The 18,698-nt window shown below is 38.9% G+C and overlaps 1 protein-coding gene across 2 annotated transcripts in view; it reads left to right on the top strand.

The window, feature by feature from the left end:
• Positions 1–17,229, top strand: part of map1ab (microtubule-associated protein 1Ab) — a 34,066-nt gene extending 16,837 nt beyond the window's left edge. For both annotated transcript variants that reach the window (XM_058397300.1, XM_058397301.1), the window contains 5 exons: positions 1,674–1,756; positions 1,933–2,070; positions 2,760–13,059; positions 13,137–13,366; positions 13,448–17,229. In XM_058397300.1, coding sequence (XP_058253283.1) covers positions 1,674–1,756; positions 1,933–2,070; positions 2,760–13,059; positions 13,137–13,366; positions 13,448–13,603 — 10,907 coding nt within the window. In that variant the 3' untranslated portion in view covers positions 13,604–17,229. The remainder of the gene's footprint in view (positions 1–1,673; positions 1,757–1,932; positions 2,071–2,759; positions 13,060–13,136; positions 13,367–13,447) is intronic.
• Positions 17,230–18,698: the final 1,469 nt, after the last annotated feature.

Raw genomic sequence — 18,698 nt, 5'->3', positions numbered from 1 at the left:
AGATTGAACTGCTGAATGAGAATATCCTCAAGAGATAAACACTACTACTCGTAATCTTGTTAGAATATCCAGAAAGCCTTGGACTGTTATGTGGTCAAGAGGGCAATAAATTTGACAGTACTGTCAAAAATCATCCTTAATCTTACCCTGTCATCAAAAAATACGTAAAGACTCTGAAATGAAACAGCTGAAACACATGCAATGTTTTGGACTGCATACTCCACAGCAAGGTCTAAGATTGACATAAGCAAAAATGCACATATGACATTATGCCACCAGGTAATGCTATGAGAAGCCATTTTATCGTCACATCACGTCATATGAGGCGATTTCATTCCCAACTTCCATAGGCCTCTTTCTCTGGGGTGATTATATCTGGAGCAAACTATCTGGAGCAGTGCAGTGGCTTGGTCTGTGTTCTGTCACTGTTCTGTTTGAGCTTATTTTAACACAGTGCTCCCGTTTTGAGTGTTCATGAGCGGATATTTATATCAAACAGGTCAATTGAGGTAGGACTGTGGCGCAATTATTTGATGTGCTAGAGAGATGGCTATTTTGTGGACGCACAGAGGAGTAGGACTGATAAGCTATAGAATCATCACATTAGTTCAGCATAAAGTTCATCTGAGTGGTGCAAAGGTGTGGTCGCAGGATGGTGTTCATATCGTTTGCAAAATACTCAGAGGAGTGGAGTCATTTTATTTACTATTCAAAGCTACTAGCTCTATACCTTCGGTGACCATCAGCATACAACGGCATAAAAACCTCACTTATGTTTGCAAATAAGCAAAAACATAACTCATAAAAGCAAGTGACATGGCTTTGATTTTTTAAAACTGCTGTATCACTGAAAGCTGCCAACAAATCTGAAAATGAAGGTCATTCTGGGTGGAGGTCAGGCTGAGAAACCATCTGCACTACTCTTATTAGGATACAGGTTTTTTTTAGTAACAGACTTAAAACTACAATATATTTAGCTTGGGTCAGAATGGGATAAGAAAAGGCATGATTTGTAATATAAGTATAGTAATTTGTTTATACTTAGCCCTCTAGTAAGTATTGATGCATTGCAGAACCATTGCAAATTCAAATAGGATATACTGTATTATCACATGTCACTTATTCTTTAGGAGTTTCTGGAGAATATGCTGACTGGTTTAATTTTTGATGCTGCTGCTGCACACCATTGGTACCTGGATATAATTACCCAAACAAGCATTTTTCTAAAGCTTCCTATCACTGAAGAGTAATACATTAACATGTGTCACAACAGAAGCTGATGTTAAAGGCATTGATTCACTTAAAACTGACATGCACATAATGTATTATTGGTTAAACTGGGATGAATGGTTTGGTTAGGGAAAGGTTACAGTCAATGAATTATTTGAATATTAGTTCATATTTAAACTATTTCCCACCACTTATTGCTGTTCTCCAGAATGTAACAGAATATCTGCAGTTTTTAATGTTACATGCATCAAAAATGTGTTAAATGTACAAATATACTGCATCTTTTTAAAATGAAAAGTAGTGTAAGTTTTATGGCTTTACATGAGTACAATACAGATCCTCTGTAAGAATATCTAAGACTGAATGAAGGTTCCAAAATTTGGACATAGACATCAGTCGAATTTTTACTATCAGTAGTTACAACATTTGAATGTTTCTTACAGGGCAAAGGACTCTACACCACAGAAGTGATGTACTTGAAACAGTTGTCTTAGTCAATCCATCAGAAGATACGGTTCTCTCTGAGGTAGGTTCTTTTTGATGATGGTAAAAAACTGAATCAGTTTTATGGAAATTGTCACATGAACGATATTTTCTAATATGGTAGCATAAGATAAGTATACATGACTTGCTAATGCACAAAGTCAAAGCAGTTCTTGGCTGTATTTTAAATACCCTTTGTGTTTTCTATCTTTGTCCTAGATCCGGTCTCTTGTGTCTGACCCAGCTGTGCACAAACTACTGGTCCTGAGTGGGCAGAACTCGGACCAAGGTGACCTGGTTCTTCAAACTGGGGTGTTTACTCATCAAGCTGTCTCACGTGTCTTGGCTGATCCTGGGGTAAGTCCTCAATTTATTACATTAAGTTCCTGTTTAAAAGGTTCTCATGTTTTACATCAGATACACTGATAAAATAGTTGAGCAGACAGTATCCCATCTGTTATAGTGTACTTAGTGTAATTTGTCATTCCTAAAAAGGACTACCATATAACCAAATATTTTTTCTCTCAGTGCAGCAATGTTGTTGCAATTTTTAAACACTGTCTACATTCATTGGTCATCTTGCTTTTGCTGTACACTCCAGGTTTACAGTTGAATCTTTTCTGTATACAATTTATGTCATTCCTTTAGACCTTAATCAATGGTCAGTTTTTGATCACAGGATTGGTATTGGGTGGATATTTTCTATTCTTTTCCAAGCAATGATATTGAGGTGTCTGAATGCTTCAATGCGTCATTCAATGTAACTTATGTCACTTACAGTGGCCAACAAGTATGGGTATAACAGCTGTACCAAATAAACTGGCAATTAATGGTACATGCCCACTTGAAACTGGGAATACTATTCCTAAACCATGCCACAAAAACTAAATGCCACAAAAGCCCCACCCACAGTGAGCAAGAATAGGCAATAAATGGGTCTGTGGACATGTACTGTCAGTGTACAATGATGTACTAACTGACCTAATGTACTAACTTGGTCTAATAGTGAGTATTCATCCTGACTTTCTGTCTCTGTCAAAATGTAGGTTGTTAACCTGCTGGAAAAAGCAGTCCCAGGTCAGCAGGCAACTCTTACTGTGTCCTGCCAGGCTGAGGCAGGTTGGACATCACTGGGACAGCATCTGAGGGAGGTTATGGACTTCAAATTGAATCCAGAGCCCATACTCCCCAAAATGGAAGGTGTTACAGAGTTCACAGAATACATTTCTGAGACTGTAGATGTCCCATCCCCATTTGAGCTGCTTGAGCCACCCACATCTGGAGGATTCCTTAAGCTATCCAAGCCTTGCTGTTACATCTTCCCTGGTGGTAGAGGGGACTCTGCTCTGTTTGCAGTCAATGGCTTCAATATTCTGATTGACGGTGGCTCTGAGAGAAGGTCATGCTTCTGGAAGCTGGTCAGACACTTGGATCGTATTGATTCCATTCTTCTCACCCACATTGGTGCTGACAACCTCCCTGGTATAAATGGACTGCTTCAACGGAAGATAGCAGAGCAAGAGGAAGAGCAATCACAAGGCTCAACTACCTACAGTGACTGGATGAAGAACCTCATCTCACCAGAGCTTGGAGTTGTGTTCTTCAATGTACCAGAGAAACTGCGCACATCTGAATCAAACTTAAAAGTCAAGCGCAGTATTGAAGAGGCCTCTCTGACATTGCAGTACCTTGACAAGCTTGGAATGACACCCGAGCCTCTTTTCCGAGTAGTTAGTAATACAATTGAACCTATCACTCTTTTCCACAAGATGGGTGTGGGCAGGTTAGAAATGTTTGTCCTCAATCCTGTGAAGGACAGTAAGGAAATGCAGTTTCTTATGCAGAAGTGGGCTGGTAACAGCAAAGCAAAAACTGGGATTGTTCTTCCCAATGGAAAGGAAGGAGAAATATCTGTGCCATACTTAACATCCATTACAGCTCTTGTGGTATGGCTTCCTGCCAGTCCAACAGAGAAGATTGTTAGAGTTCTGTTCCCTGGCAATGCTCCACAGAACAAAATTCTCGAGGGACTCGAAAAGCTAAAACACCTGGACTTTTTGCGATATCCAGTGGCTACTCAAAAGGACATTGCTTCTGGGGTCTCACCCTCTGTTATAAAACAGCCAAAATTAAAGCAAAGGGCTGAGAGCAAAGAAAGTCTTAAGTCATCTCCCAAAACACACACACCTACCAAGATTGTAAAGAAGGAACCTGAAGAAGAAGACACATCTGTTCTTGAGACAAAGACTGAAACTGTCAAGGAGATCAAAGCTGAGAAGAAAGAGGAGAAAAAACACACCCGACCATTAAAACCAAAAACTGAGGTAACAGAAAAGAAAAAGTTATTAAAGGAGAAATCGATTAAAAAATACACCAAAGAAAGAGCGACTAAAATGGATGAGAAAAAGGACAAAGAAAAGAAGGACATCAAGAAAGATAAACATGAACTAAAAAAAGATGACTCTGTGAAAAAAGATGAGAAAAAAATAAAAAGCAAAGATGTTTCAAAACCAGAACTGAGGAAAATAACCAAACCTGATCTAAAACCCTTCACACCAGAAGTCAGAAAGACTCTTCACAAGGCAAAAACTCAAGGGAAACCCAAAACAACTAAGAGCAAGACTCCTAAGGTAGAGCCTATCGCAGAACCAGAGTCCAAGAAAGCTGAGTCTGAAATTCAAGAAAATGAAACAGCAGAGGTTAAATCTGTTCCCTCAACTCCAGAGGATTTGACAAAAGACTTTGAGCAGCTCAGAGAAAATGGCATCCATATAGAGCATGACCATGCACCTGAAAAAATATCAGTGGAAAAAGAACTTGGACCAATCACGGACACTACTGCTGAGAAAGAGGAGGTCATTGATTCTCAGACAGCAAAAGAATTGCAGGAACCAAGCACTCAAGATAAGGAAGAAGCACTAGCATCATCAGAGATCAAAGAAGAACCTGAGAAATCTGCAGATGAGTGCCAAGTACATGAGGGTGATAAATTTGAAGATGAAGGGACTGCAATAGAGGATGAAGAAGAGGAAGAGGAAGAAGTGTTGACAGTTGAGAAGAAGACAGTAGAAGAGGAAGAGGACATGGGAATAGGGGATGAAGAAGATGAAACAATGGTAAAGGACGCTAAAGATATGGAGGGAGTTGACAGAAAACATGAAGTTGAGGAAATGGAAAAACACAAAAGCAGAGAAGAGCTTACAGACATAACAAAGACAGAAATTGAGGAAGAGCAACCTGAAGATGAATATGTCATTGAAAAAGCTGAGCTGGAGGAGGCAGAAGATTTGGATGCCATTGCAGATGAAGAAATCAAAGATGTCACTGATGAAAAAGTTCTAAAGGAATGGGAGTACAAGGCAGGGGAGGATACTCATGCAGCCAAAGAGGAAGAGGTTGCAGCCGCAGTTCAAGGAGCTGCTGCAGCAGAGAGTTTATCCTATATTCAAGATGAGACCATACCTGGTTACTCAGAAACTGAGCAGACAATCTCAGATGAAGAGATTCATGAGGAAGCAGAGGATAGAATACACCACCTTCAGTATGAAGTCAGCACATATGATGTCTCAGTACCAGATCAACCAGGGTCATTTGATGCAATCCATGGAATGAAGGAAATGCAAGCATTGGGTGATGAAACGGCTAAATCATTTATGAGTATCCAAGAACATGCTATTTCTCTGTATACCAGCATAATTGCTGCTCCACTGGCAGAGGAGGAACATGTTTCTTCAGCAACATCCATCACTGAGTATGAAAAAGTGTCCTCTTTTCCGACCTCTGTTACTGAGGATCAGTCTGCGGCATCTGTCACAGCACCTCAGACTGAAGACACTGGAAAAAGCTCACTAGATTTGGACACAGTAAACATTGTACAGCCCATAACACAAACAGAGGCTACTCAAGGAAAAGACTACTTACACTCTGCTGGAACCATCTCTCCAACATCCTCCCTGGAGGAGGACAAATGCTTCAAATCACCTCCTTCAGAGGAATGTCCACCACTTCCCCTTGAGGGGAAAACAGAAGAACTCGAGACCATTGTTCACCACGATGAAGATGAGGAGGATGAGTATGAAGATCAAACACCAAACGTTGACATTTCTCTTGGAAAACTACAGGAAGGATATGCTGTATCCCAGAAACTGGAAGAGAAATCCAAAGAAAGTGACAAGCCCAAGAGCCCTGAGCCTGCTCCTTTGGAGTCCACACTGGACAAAAAATCACTGTCCTCTCCTGACCTAGAGGAAAGAACAGTTTCACCAATTAGAGAAGATATAATTTCCAAACAAATAGTTTCAGATTTGGGTAGTTTTCCAGAGACTGAAGATCGATGCTTCAGTCCTGATGACAGCACTGTGAAAATGGCCTCTCCTACTCAATCTGGACCACCTAGTGCCACCCACTCCCCTCTTCGTCTTTCACCAGTGGAAGATAAAGCCAAGGTGTTCCCTGAACCATTGCAGCAAGATCAGGAGAAACTAGGCTTCCCCTCAGAGCTTAAAACTGATGAAAGTGAAAAACAAAGAATACAGACTGACAAGGCAGATGAATACAAATCAGAGAAATCAGACATCATTGCTGAAACTGATAAAAAAGAATTATGGGATCAGGAACAGAAGGAACAGTCTTTGGCAAAAGAGGAGGAAAAATCTCAAGACACAAAGTTGTCCAGCACTGTAACAGCTCCACTGACACCAAAGGAGGAGATTTCATTAAAAATGGAAGATTTAGTGCCTGATCAAGATGTAATTAAAGGAGGAGCAAAGGCAATTGGAGATGGTGAGGATAAATATCATGACATTTTTCAAGCCAAAACCTCAGAAGAAGGGGAAAGTGGGTCTCTTGATATTCGTGATCACACTGATGAAACAGATGAGAAAAAAGAAAAAGAAAAGGAGCTTTATGAAGATGAAAAAGAAAAGGAGGAGAAACAGGAAGATTATAAGCAAATCTCTCTCCCAGAAATCGAAAAAGACACAGATGTGTCAGTTTTAGAATCTAAAGAAAAACAGACAGAACAGCAGGAATCTATAATATCAGGATCAGAGAAAATAGATTTGCTTCCTAAAGAGGATGAGGTGTCTCACAAAGTGTGTGATAAGACAGAAAGCGACACTAAGCAAGATCAAGAATCTAAAGATAAGGAAGTTCAGCCTCAAGTTATAGAGTCAAAACCAGAAACGTCTGACTTTCCCAGCAAACTGGATCATGAAACAAAAGAAACAGATGTGGTCACTGAACAACCTCAAGATTTACAAGTATTACCACATACACAAGCTGAAAAATTGGAGGAATCTTTGCCAGAAGATGTAAAGAAAGAGCAACCTGATGGCGAATTAATAGTATCGGAAAAAACAGATAAATTAGATGAGATAAAGGACACAAAACTAGAAGTTACTGAAACTATAACACTGCAGCCCACTCCACAAGATGTTGATCTATGTCAACAAGAGTCTAAAGAAACAGAGAAAGAAGTCTTGAAGCCCCAAACACAACATTTAACTTTGGAAACAGCAGACCTAACCTCTGAAGAAGGTGTGGATAAGAGTCATTCCCATTCTTCATTGCTAGAAGAAAAAACAAAACTGGAAGAAGAATGCAAAGAAAAGACCAAAGTAGACTTGACCTCTGAAATACAGCATCCAGAATCACCGAAACATGTTTCTCCAGTAACAGATAAACATGTAGTGGAGACTGAGACAATTATAGGAGTAAAAGATACAATGATAGAATCAAAACAAGTTCAAGAATCTACAGAAGACCAAGTAGAACAAATACAAACTCTGGAAGATACACATTTATCATACAAAATTGAGGAGGATGCTTCAAAGAAACCTGTGGATGAAAAAATGGAAGCTAAAGATGAACACATAACAGAAAGTCAGTCTGAAGACTTCCAGGTACCCTTAGAGGAAAAACCTTTAGTGGTGAAAGAGGATGAACTGTCTAAACATAAGGAGGAAATCGAGACTCAGCTTAAATCAGAGATAACAAGCAAACATGATGAAGATTCCTCAGAGAAACACGAAGAGGAACCACAATCTATAACAAATCTTAGTTCAGAACAGACAGTAATACCTCCCAAAGCAGACAAATCAGATCAATCTAAAGTCGAAAAACTAAGCACATCTGAAGCACCCACAGATAAAGACAAGACCAAGGAAGATATTACACCAACAGAATCAATCCCAGGAAAAGCTGATGTGTCCCCAAAAGCTGATCATGAGCCCAAGGATAAAGATAGAGAAGATTATAAATCTAAAGCCTTTGAACCTATTTCTGAGAAAACTGATTTACCAGACAAAGAAGCTCAGTACTCTAAAGAGAAAGAAGAGATTCAAATGGAAGAAGTTCATATACCCACAGCCACTTCAGAAAGAACATGTGTAACTGACAAAGATCAAGAAACTGAAGAGATACACACAGAAGACAGCAAAACAAAAGATCTTGAATCATCTTCTCAAAGGACAGTCTCTCCAAAACCTGAATCGGAATCCAAAGAAAGTTCCATTACATCATTATCCAAGGAAATTCCTTTGTCTGGATCAGATAAAATAATGGATTCAAAACATGATTTACCAAGTAAAGACGAATTTACCCACAAATTAGATACCACCAAACCTGATACCCCAGCACCACTGGATCAAGAGCCAGAGAAATCAGTTGTAGAAGGAGCAAAACGAATTTCTGTGTCAAGCTCAGAGACAGAAGATGTAGAATATCAGACAGATCTTATAGACAGAACACAACAGTACAGAGATGACCAACACCTGTCAACCTATGAAACAGAGACCTTCCTGTCAGTATCAGACAAAATGGACATTGGTTCTAAGCTGAATTTAGAGTATAAAGAGAAGTGTCTTGAGGACATTAAAACTGGAGCTTTATTTTCAGCAATGGAAACATCAGAGAGTAGCATAAAAACATCACTAGGATCTGAATTTCCAACAAAGTACTCAGATAATGAAGAAAGTACTGAAGAAGATGAAGGAGATGCTGTCTGCATGGGGGGTGCAGGTTCAAGACCATTGTCAGTAGAACCACGGGTCTTAGAGGAAAGAAAGGAAAGTTTCACTGAACAAATTTCATCTACAGTAACAGAGATAGATGACAAAACTGTATTGAAAGATACGACTGAAATTTCACCAGAGTTAGAGAAAGAGAGCAAGGAACCCAAGATCACATCTATTTCAATAGCTCTTTCAGAACATAGTACTGTGGCATCAACACTTGAGCTATCAACTCCTGCATCCAGTCAGGCAAGTGTTGAGGAGTTCCAAAAACCTGAGACACTGCCTTCTTCAGCGGACATCTGTAAACCTGAGAAAGAAGTGGAGAGAGAGATGGAAAGAGAGCGAGAAATGATCTCTCCAGTGTTAGAAACATCCATGTCAGGTTTTAAAAAAGTGGACAGTCTTGAAAAGACTGCTGATGATACAGCAAAAACAGAAAAAGAGAAAATGGATGACAGTAGCACCCATCAACCAGAAAAATGGAGCTATGAAGCTTCTAAATATGAGCCCTATGAAAAACCAGTCTCAGAGGATCTTGAGAAGGATAAAGAGGACAAAGATAAATTTACTAAAATGAACCTTGACATAAATGTAGGTGACACTAGAAGGGCTAGCCAGTCATCTCTACAGGGAGCTACATGCCAAATAGATGAGCAAAGTGATGATGAACCAGTATCATTCAGCAAGGTTGACTATGATATGTCTTTCTCAGAGATGAAGACTAGTGTCCTTAGTGGACCCAGTACCTGCTTTGAGCAAGATAATAAGGTGAGTTACCGAGAAGAAGAAGTAGATGTGGACAAGACTTCTGACAGCAAAACCACCTCTGTAGCTGGATCAAGTTCTTTTTCTTCCAGTGAGGTCCAAGACAAATCAGAGAAATTAGAAAGAGAAGAGAAAGAGAAAGAGAAGACACCTGCCAAAGAGGACACAAGTTCTCACTATAAAGAAGAAGAAAAAGACACTTCCTCTGAATTGTCATCAAAATTACTTTGTCCCTCTGCCTCCAGTCTACCACAAGCTGTATGGTTAGACACTGCCGAAGAAAAGGACATAAAGATAGAAGAGACAATGACCAAGACACCTCTTCAAGCTGAGACTCATGTAGATGATATGACTTCCAAACATGGGCTGGTTTCCCAAGATCAGATAAGTGTAGAGTCCACAACAATACAGTCAACCTCATATCAGACTGAGAACATACCAGATAGTCAGACCACTACTGCAGAAAAGATGGACACAAAGACAGCAAAGCAAGTAGGTGAAGAATCATCAGACAAACAAGACCAAATTTCTTCTGGTAGACCTACACCACCAGAGAACACTATGCTCCCTGATCAGTCAGCTCCTGTTGATGTAAGCAGCCATGATTCATCTCCTGAGGAGCAACATGCGCATGAAAGTGTCCTTGCATCAGAGTGCACAAGTATTGCAAGTTCTCTGACCAGCAAATCACAGCTGGCAAGTGGTGAGTCAGAAATATTCTCAGTCAAAAGTGAACAAATTTTTGCCGAAGAAGTAGGAAATTATAAAGATAGGGAAGAGGAAGGTGAAGACGATGAGGCCAGTGATTTGGGTATGGAAAAAGGTGCCAGAGAGATGTCTGAGAAAGAATCAAAAGCTGCTTCAGATGCAATGGATTCTAAATCAAGTGGTGCAGAAGAGGATCCTTTACAGGGGAAGACAGCTGAATCACTTACTAAAGACATTGTTAAAATTTCTGGGGAGACAGTTACAACAGCTCTAACATCTACACATGAAGTAGTAAGCACAGACATCGAGCAGTCAAAGGAAAAGGACAGCAGTTTACCACATCCTGATCTAAGCAAGGCTAGTGAGCATAAGCAAGAATGTGATCTAGAGAAGAGCGCTGATAAAAAATATGAGGGAGCAGGTTCTCAAACTGCCATGTTAGATACAACTCAGTCTTCATCCTCTTCATCCTATAGTTATTCCTCTTCAACTTCTGCTTCATATTCTACAGGTCAACACTATGGTGAGGGACTTTTAGAGACCCCTATTACTATTCCCAGTGCTCATTTAAGGACTGATGCTGATAGTATATCATATGATTTCAAAGAAGAGGAATCTCTTGCAATAGATTCATCCTATTTGAGCTCTGGTGTACAGTCAAGAGATGAAGCCATGGAAGTTTCTGAAAAGTTCATATCTGCAACAGCTGAGTCTGCATCCAGTTTTGCAAGGTTTTCTCCACTCAGTCCTTTGGAAGAGACCAAGTCTTTCCTTCAAGACCAGGTATCCTCAGCAGAGGAAAAATCAGAGGAAGAATTAGCAAGTATTAGATCAGATAAAGATAAACCTTCTGAACAAAAAGACGTGTTAGTGAGTGACCTACAGTGCTCAAAAGCCCCTGATTCTGCCAAAATTGCACCGCAGCAGCATGAAGTAGTTTCTGCTCCACCAGCTATGTTTGATATTGCTCCTCTAAAGAAAGCTGACTCAACAGAAAAACACTCCCATGAAGAATCCTCTGACATTGAACAAGAAGAAGGGACTTTACCCTGTAGAATTGAATGTGACCGAGTTGCATCCCATGATCAGAAATGTAGCACAGAGCCTGGACATGTTGATGTCACCTCAACAATACACTTTGCTCAGTCTAATCTGGAGACACAGTCACCACAGTTGTCAGTAGAACAGTCATCCAATGGGCCAACAGAAGTTTGCACAGACTCACATGTAGTTTCAAGTAAAGTAGGTGAAGTTGACATCAAATGCCTACCAGAGCCAAAACAGGCAGAGGTGGAAAAAGAGAAAGAAGAGAAGAAAGATCATGTAGAGAAGAAAGATCACGAGGTACCTTGTACTCCAAAAGAGTCAGAAGATCAAGCAGTTCAGCAAAAGGAGAAAAAAGAAGAGTTGAAGATAGAGGAGGCGATCCCAGGAAAAGAGAAGATGGGTGAGAAGAAAGAGAAAAAAGAAGAAGAGCAGAGTAAGATGGATGATAAAGTGGAATATGAAAAGATTGACATGAAAGAGAAGGAGCAAGAAGTTAAAGAAAAATCTGATGAAAAACAAGAGAGTAAAGAAGTGGGAGATTTCATGAAAGATGTAAAAGATGAGTGCAAAGAGAAAGAACAGCTGGAAGAAGTCAAAGAAGAATTTGACTGCAAGCCTGAGGATGGAAAGCAACCAGTAAAAGTAGATTTGCCAGAAAAAGATACCAAGAAAACAGATGGAGATGAGTCAATTCAGAAAAGCACCTCCGTCTCTGAGATGACTCAGGAGACTACTACTTGTTCAACTGCTATACCTGACAGTACAGAGGATGTGTCTAAACATTTGCAAGATGAGAAAGAAAAGAAAGAACAGCTGGAACATGACTTAAAAGAGCAGAAAGATCTAACTGTTTCTCATTCAAGTGAACAAACCTCTCAGCCATCTAAAGAATTAAAGGAAGATTCTACTCGACCTTCTGAACTCAGCATGGATGCCAGCTCCTCTTACTCACCTTCACTTTACAAACATCACAAAGGAGAACTTTCGCCATCATTCATTAATCCAAGCCCACACCATTTATCTAGTGAGGAGGAAGAGGAGGACGTAAGAAGCGATTGTTCAAAGGAAGATGATTTTGACGATGAACGTGAACAACATTCTGTTAAAAGGAGATCACACAAACAACAGCGTCATCATTCTCATAGTCACCATGGAGACAGCAAGGAAGGAATCCATGCTCCTACTAGTGGTGTGGCAAGTGGTCATGGAGTATCACTTGCAGGAGAAGAAACTCCTCCAACCTCTCTGAGTGAATCTCTTCCTTCCCAGTCTGATTCGGATGTACCCCCCGAGACAGAGGAGTGTCCATCCATCACAGCTGAAGGAAACCTTGACTCTGATGAGGATGCAGAGCATTTACCAGTGGACAAGATGTCAGCTACTAGTGGAAGTGGAGGTGGTCTTCATTCATCGTCTCCAAGAACCCATGATCCTCCGCCTGTCCCAATGAAAGACCCTGTCCCACAGCCCCCCAAACCTGATGTGTGCATGGTAGACCCAGAAGCTGTTTTAAATGGGCAAAGCCACACAGAGAGACCTATGAAGAAAGATCTTAAAACCAACAAAGGGTTGAGGAAAACTCTAGGGAAGCAAAAGTCTTCATCTCCTGCACGTAAAGGTGACGGAAGGAGCAGGAGGTCCACAACACCTGTAAAACAGGCATCCAAGGACTCCTCACCTCATGCCCCTTCTATTAAAAGGTTAGATTCTGAGAAGACCCTCCGTGCGTCCCGCATGCCTGAGACACAGGGTTCTAAGGGAGACAACCATCCAGGAAAAGGACTCGTCAATGGTGTAAAGAGCAATTCAGGTACGCAACTCAGCAAGTTCTTTAAAATAATCAGAATTAGTGCATAACATAATTTTTTTAAATGATTGGCCCTTTAGGTTCGAACCAGAAGTCCACCTCTGGAGCTACCCCTGGAACACCTTTCTATGTTGATCTTGCCTACATTCCAAATCACTGCAGTGCTAAAAATGTAGATCAAGAATTTTTCAAACGAGTGCGTGCTGCTTACTATGTAGTGAGTGGAAATGACCCAGGCAGTGGGGAACCAAGTCGTGGAGTACTGGATGCGCTGCTTGATGGCAAAGCACAGTGGGGAACCAATCTGCAGGTACACAAATAATTTAAAACTTCTAAATGATATTAAATTAAAATACTGAACCCATCAGTAACTTATTTGCCCTCATAATAGGTGACACTGATCCCTACCCATGATACGGAGGTGACCCGTGACTGGTACCAGCAGACTCACAAGAAGCAACAGGATCTGAACATAATGGTCTTGGCCAGTAGCAGCACAGTTGTTATGCAAGATGAGTCTTTCCCTGCCTGCAAAATAGAATTTTAGGCATGCTTTACATTTAGGGACAAACAATTTCCTCATTATTAATTAAGACTAATTAGGACAGTGTATTCCTTACCATCCACAGCGTTGCATCCTACTGACTGCCATTTATAGTTTGTATCTTAGCCTGCAACAGAAGCAGATCCTTGTGCTCCAAGGCCTTACTAATAAGGTTTGGTTTAGAATCCTGATTTATGTTCTGTGCTCTTTCATTGGGCTTGCAAGACCTAGGCAAAGACTGTGAGGTTAATTTAATAGAGGTTGTGGCAAACATCTTCAGTTTGTTGTATATTTAGTTTATTCCCATATTCCCAGTGGTAATCTATCAGAGACATGCTAACATTCAGATGCCCTAAATACGAATTTGAAGCACAAAATAGCCTTTGCAGTTTATTACTATATAACATCAATCCACCGGTTTCTTCATTATCAAAGTTAAAATCCTTTGTTTCACATTTGTTGTAACATTAATCTGGAATGAATATAGGATCTGTAGGAGTAATTTGTCAGCAAAAATTACAAAAAAACCATTACAGACAACAAAACTGAGAAAAGGTCTGAGTAAGGTATCAAAGAAGTGTATATAGAGCTTTCATTATCAAAAACCTAAATCGTGCTATGCTGAAAAGGCACATACTCTGCACATACCAGCAAAAACAAGCTAGCAACCAGCCAATAAACAAGCAAACAAAAATATAAAGCATATGCAAGTGCCAAATCAAAATTCTATATTAGCACAGCTAACAGACTCTGTTAAAAGTGTTCTGTGACATGATTTTCCAAAATTTTATGTTGCTCATAATTTGTGACCAGGTGTAGTTTGTTCACGCCTTTACGGCTTGGCACTGTAGATGACCAGCAGCTTTGTGGTATTTGGCTGACTCGTATATACCTGTCATGGGTGATGTAAAAAAAGGGAAATCTGTTAATAATTTAAACAGTGTAAAAGGGTTATATGTTGGGTTAATGCATGATGCTTGTGCAGCTTAGGTTTCTTTTAAGAAGGTGCAGTATTTAAGGGTTTTGCTTCTATAACTCAGTAATTCTTTGTGTATTTCCCAACATACATAATTGACAATTTTATCATTTTCAAGAGCTCAGAAAAGTTTTTGAGTTCGGGAGTAGCTTCATATGGTTCAGCACAATGTTCTGATTCTGATCATCCTTTTAAGGCAAAATTTACAAGAAGCTTTCGTTAGCTTTGATTTGAAAAGAGGGTGGTTTATGTAGCAGTACATGTGGCTGTGTAAATGATGGCTTGCTTAAAAGAGCACTATTTCACTTATATCCTGTTGAAATGGAGAGCATGGGCCCCTGTTGTGTGCCTTATGCCGTAACCATTTAGACAGAATAAGGGTTTACAGAATAATGCAGAAACACTTTAAATCACGTGGAAATGAACGCCACTTCGGAACGTTAGCCAGATTTTGATGAGGAGGAATTACAAATCCTTAGTAGCCTTATACCAGATGTACAGTGACACGTTATGGACTATTCTAAAGTGTATCCCAATCAATGCAAAATTATAAATATATCATTGTTTTGCACAGAGAACGATAGTAACATTTTAATCTGAAAAAGCCATTATAACAGAGGAGTATGGGTAGATAGAATGCATGTAAATATTACCTAACATTGGGATTATTAGGTTATTTTAATTAAATAGAAATATTTGTTGATGGGGCACTTCTAATATTTACTGAAACTTGAATATATTATAGTTGATTGAATCTAGTATGGCATCTTGAAATGTATGATCATGTATAATCATGTGTGTCTGTTAAGCAATGGTTTTAAAGGCCAGTCTGTGTATATACATTCAGTGAGTGAGCTGGAAGACATCAACTGAGTTTAAATAATCTAAAAACCCTAGAGCAACATAACTAATAAATTGCTTAAATTAATTTAATTTTACTTAGATTTATCTGACAGCTTCAGTATTACCTTTGTATTTTCTTGAGTGTTTTGCTGAGGTGATTACCATGTTTATTTTTTTAAAACACAACACATATGTCTCTACATCTCTATGTTAATGTATAAAGTAAATGCTTATACAGTCTTAATTTTTTAATTTCTGAAAAGAAAAAAAAAAAAAAGCAAGCCAGTATTTTAATCATATTAACTATTATGGTACTTACTGTACACAGAAAAGCTGAGATTAGGCCAGGGACTGTGTATGAAAGATATAAATCCTAATTCCTGTGACAAACAATTTGTTACAATTTTGTTATAAGTTTCTAAATCCCTTTGTTCAATTTTTTTTTTGTGGTAAATTTTAATGCCGGTTTCATTGTTGAAACGAAGCCAAGCACCTAGGATCTTAAAATGGAGAATTAAGTTTATGTCGTAATTGTTTATTTCAGACATATTTATAATGATACATAATTCATTATTATGGACTACAGCTGACACTGTATTTTGTTTCAATCAGTTAACTTTTTTTTTAATGGGAATTGATTTGGAATATCTATATATATTTTTTTTTTTCCTGAAAGGTCCAAAGCAATGAAATTACCTCTGGTCCTGTTGACCTCATAAATGACATGAGCCTATATGACTGAAACTGCTATCTAATCCCAACATAAACAAACAACTATACAAAAAGGACAATATGTATTTTTGATAGGTGAACTGTACAAAAAAAATGGGATTCTGTACTGTATGCTCATAGGTATGGATATGTTTTTAATATTTGGCCTTAGGAACAAGTACTGTCTGGTTTCCTTGATTATGTGTGATTGCTGTGCACAGAACACTGTGCAGTGTATGCACTAACTTCATATTATTGAATGTATAAGTTGCTTTGCTGGATGCTGCTTGAACAAAACAAAGAGCTAGCAAATATGCATATGGTACAGTGAACTTTGAGCGAAATGGTGACAAGACTGTGATAAGTTTATACGTAAAACCATAACTGTAGACTCAGATTCAGATATTACCGGTTTCAGTAACCATGCATTACTCTCTCCGTACCAGAAGACTGAAAATCATACAAACTACAGGTTTTCTTCTCCTGAATGACTTGAATCGTACACGACAAAGTCTAAAGAGCAGTGCAACCTCTCTGCTTATGTACACTTGTAGACACCAATCGAAATAGCAAATGGCTACAAACTTACTCTTGTGGAACATTTTCATTTTGGAGCATTTTAGCATCAGTGGAATTTTACGTTGCAAAAAGCAAGAACAGAGCAAGATCAGATATAAGGTACCTCTTTTGTTTCAGTCCATTACTCCTGAGTCCATTCTTCAAAATGAATGGCTTTATCTGCCCTTATATCATGCCAACGCATCGATTTCTGCATGTGATCTTATTAGTTATAATCCTGAATGTACTTCTTTAATAACGAAAACAAGAACACTATTTTAAAAGGTATATTTGAACAAGCTAATTGTCTTAATAGTACTGAAATATGCATATTATTGGGCTTTGCTTCTGTTTGCCCTAAGATGTTGTTGAGAAGATGCTGTGATAGTTCCTGTTTTTTGCTGCTGTATGTGTCTTAATTCTGTTCCTCTTTAGTGCAATATAACAAATGAGCTCTTTCAATTCCAAACACAAACTTAGATTTCTGCTTACTGTAAACGGAACCATCCTAGTCATCATGAATAATAATAATAATAATAAAAAACTTAAATTCTGAAAATGTGTTGTGTATGTTTCACACAGAAGTGTATGTTTCACAAAGGATTTTTGGATCATTTAGAATCTAGATAAAACATGCTGCCTACACACACATACACACAGTCAATACTCAGAAGTTATATGGGGGGGGGCAATTAGTTTGTTCCTGCTATACACTTTGGGTTTGCGATCACAAGATGAATATGTGCAAAAGTATTGGAATGGATACCCTTCAGGTTAATTAAATTCAATAGCAACAAGGTCTTGCATTCTTGTTTTATGATGCTTTTTCCAGACATTTGTCATTTGTTCTGAAGGTTTCAGTCTCCTCTTCAGGAGGTAAAATCCTGCTCATTGGAGTTATGGTGTGGTGATTGACTTTGGCCAGTCTAAATCCTTCCACTTTTTGCCCCTGATAAAGTCCCTTGTTGCACTGACAGTATCTTTTGGGGGAATCGTAAAGTTCCTGATGATGATGATCCTACCAACTAGATTGGATGCATTTCTTTGTTAACTGGCAGACAGAATATTTTTGTAAACTTTTGAATTCATTCTGCTGTTACCATCATGAGTTATATTGTCAAAAAACATCAGTGATCCTGTTCAAGAAGCAGTTATGTAAGCTCAAGCCATGGCACTACCTCCACTAATAAGCTTGTATGTTTTGGATCAGATCTTCTCTTTCTAAACACTTTGGACTTCCCGTAACTTTGGTAGAGGTTCCCAAACTTTTGTGTCTCATTTCTTTGTGAATTCCAATGGCCTTCAGATTCTTATAGCAGAGAAGTGGTTTGCATCTCGAGGCTTGACCTTTATATTTTTGCTTCTTTAAATGGTGGATTATGATACCTTCACCCCTGCCATGTAGATGTTGTTTTTCTTCACAGCATTTCAGTTACCAAATGCTGTAGTTTTTCCTTGTTAATACACCAGTGGTTTCTTTCTTTGTCTGAGCACAATGCTTGTGGAATGGCACTGATTTATTTTCCCTCTTTTTCTCAGTTTCAACAATGGTTTGATTAACTCTGGTCTTCATGATAGTTTATCCATTTTAATAACAAATGCAAAAACAAAAAACAAAAAAAAAAAACCCAGGGCTCAATCAAGGCTAGACATTCAGCGCTAAAAACTGTTCAAGCAATCAGTGTACCAGGGCATCGAGAAACATCAGTGAGGCGCGCGTTCCAATACTTTTGAACACCAGAAAAATGGTTGGGTTGTTCACATAAATTCTATGCTATTGTATTTTGCACACTAAGAGGAGATTGATTTCTGTTTCATTTGTCAGAGCCTTTTAGTGATGATCAAACAAAACATACTACAATCCACACCAAGCATACAGCTGTTAAAGGAGCTGACTGTGCTAGAAGAAGCAACTCCAAACAAAGACAATCGTAAAAGGTTCATTAGGTAATACTCATTATGTAAGTAATAGTTATTATTACGTATATAATCTTCACTCATTACATAACG

The sequence above is a fragment of the Hemibagrus wyckioides genome, linkage group LG08 (assembly GCF_019097595.1).
Source record: "Hemibagrus wyckioides isolate EC202008001 linkage group LG08, SWU_Hwy_1.0, whole genome shotgun sequence".
Lineage (NCBI taxonomy): Eukaryota > Metazoa > Chordata > Actinopteri > Siluriformes > Bagridae > Hemibagrus > Hemibagrus wyckioides.
The sequence above is the reverse complement of the archived record's forward strand: the minus strand, read 5'-3'. Positions and strand labels throughout refer to the sequence as shown.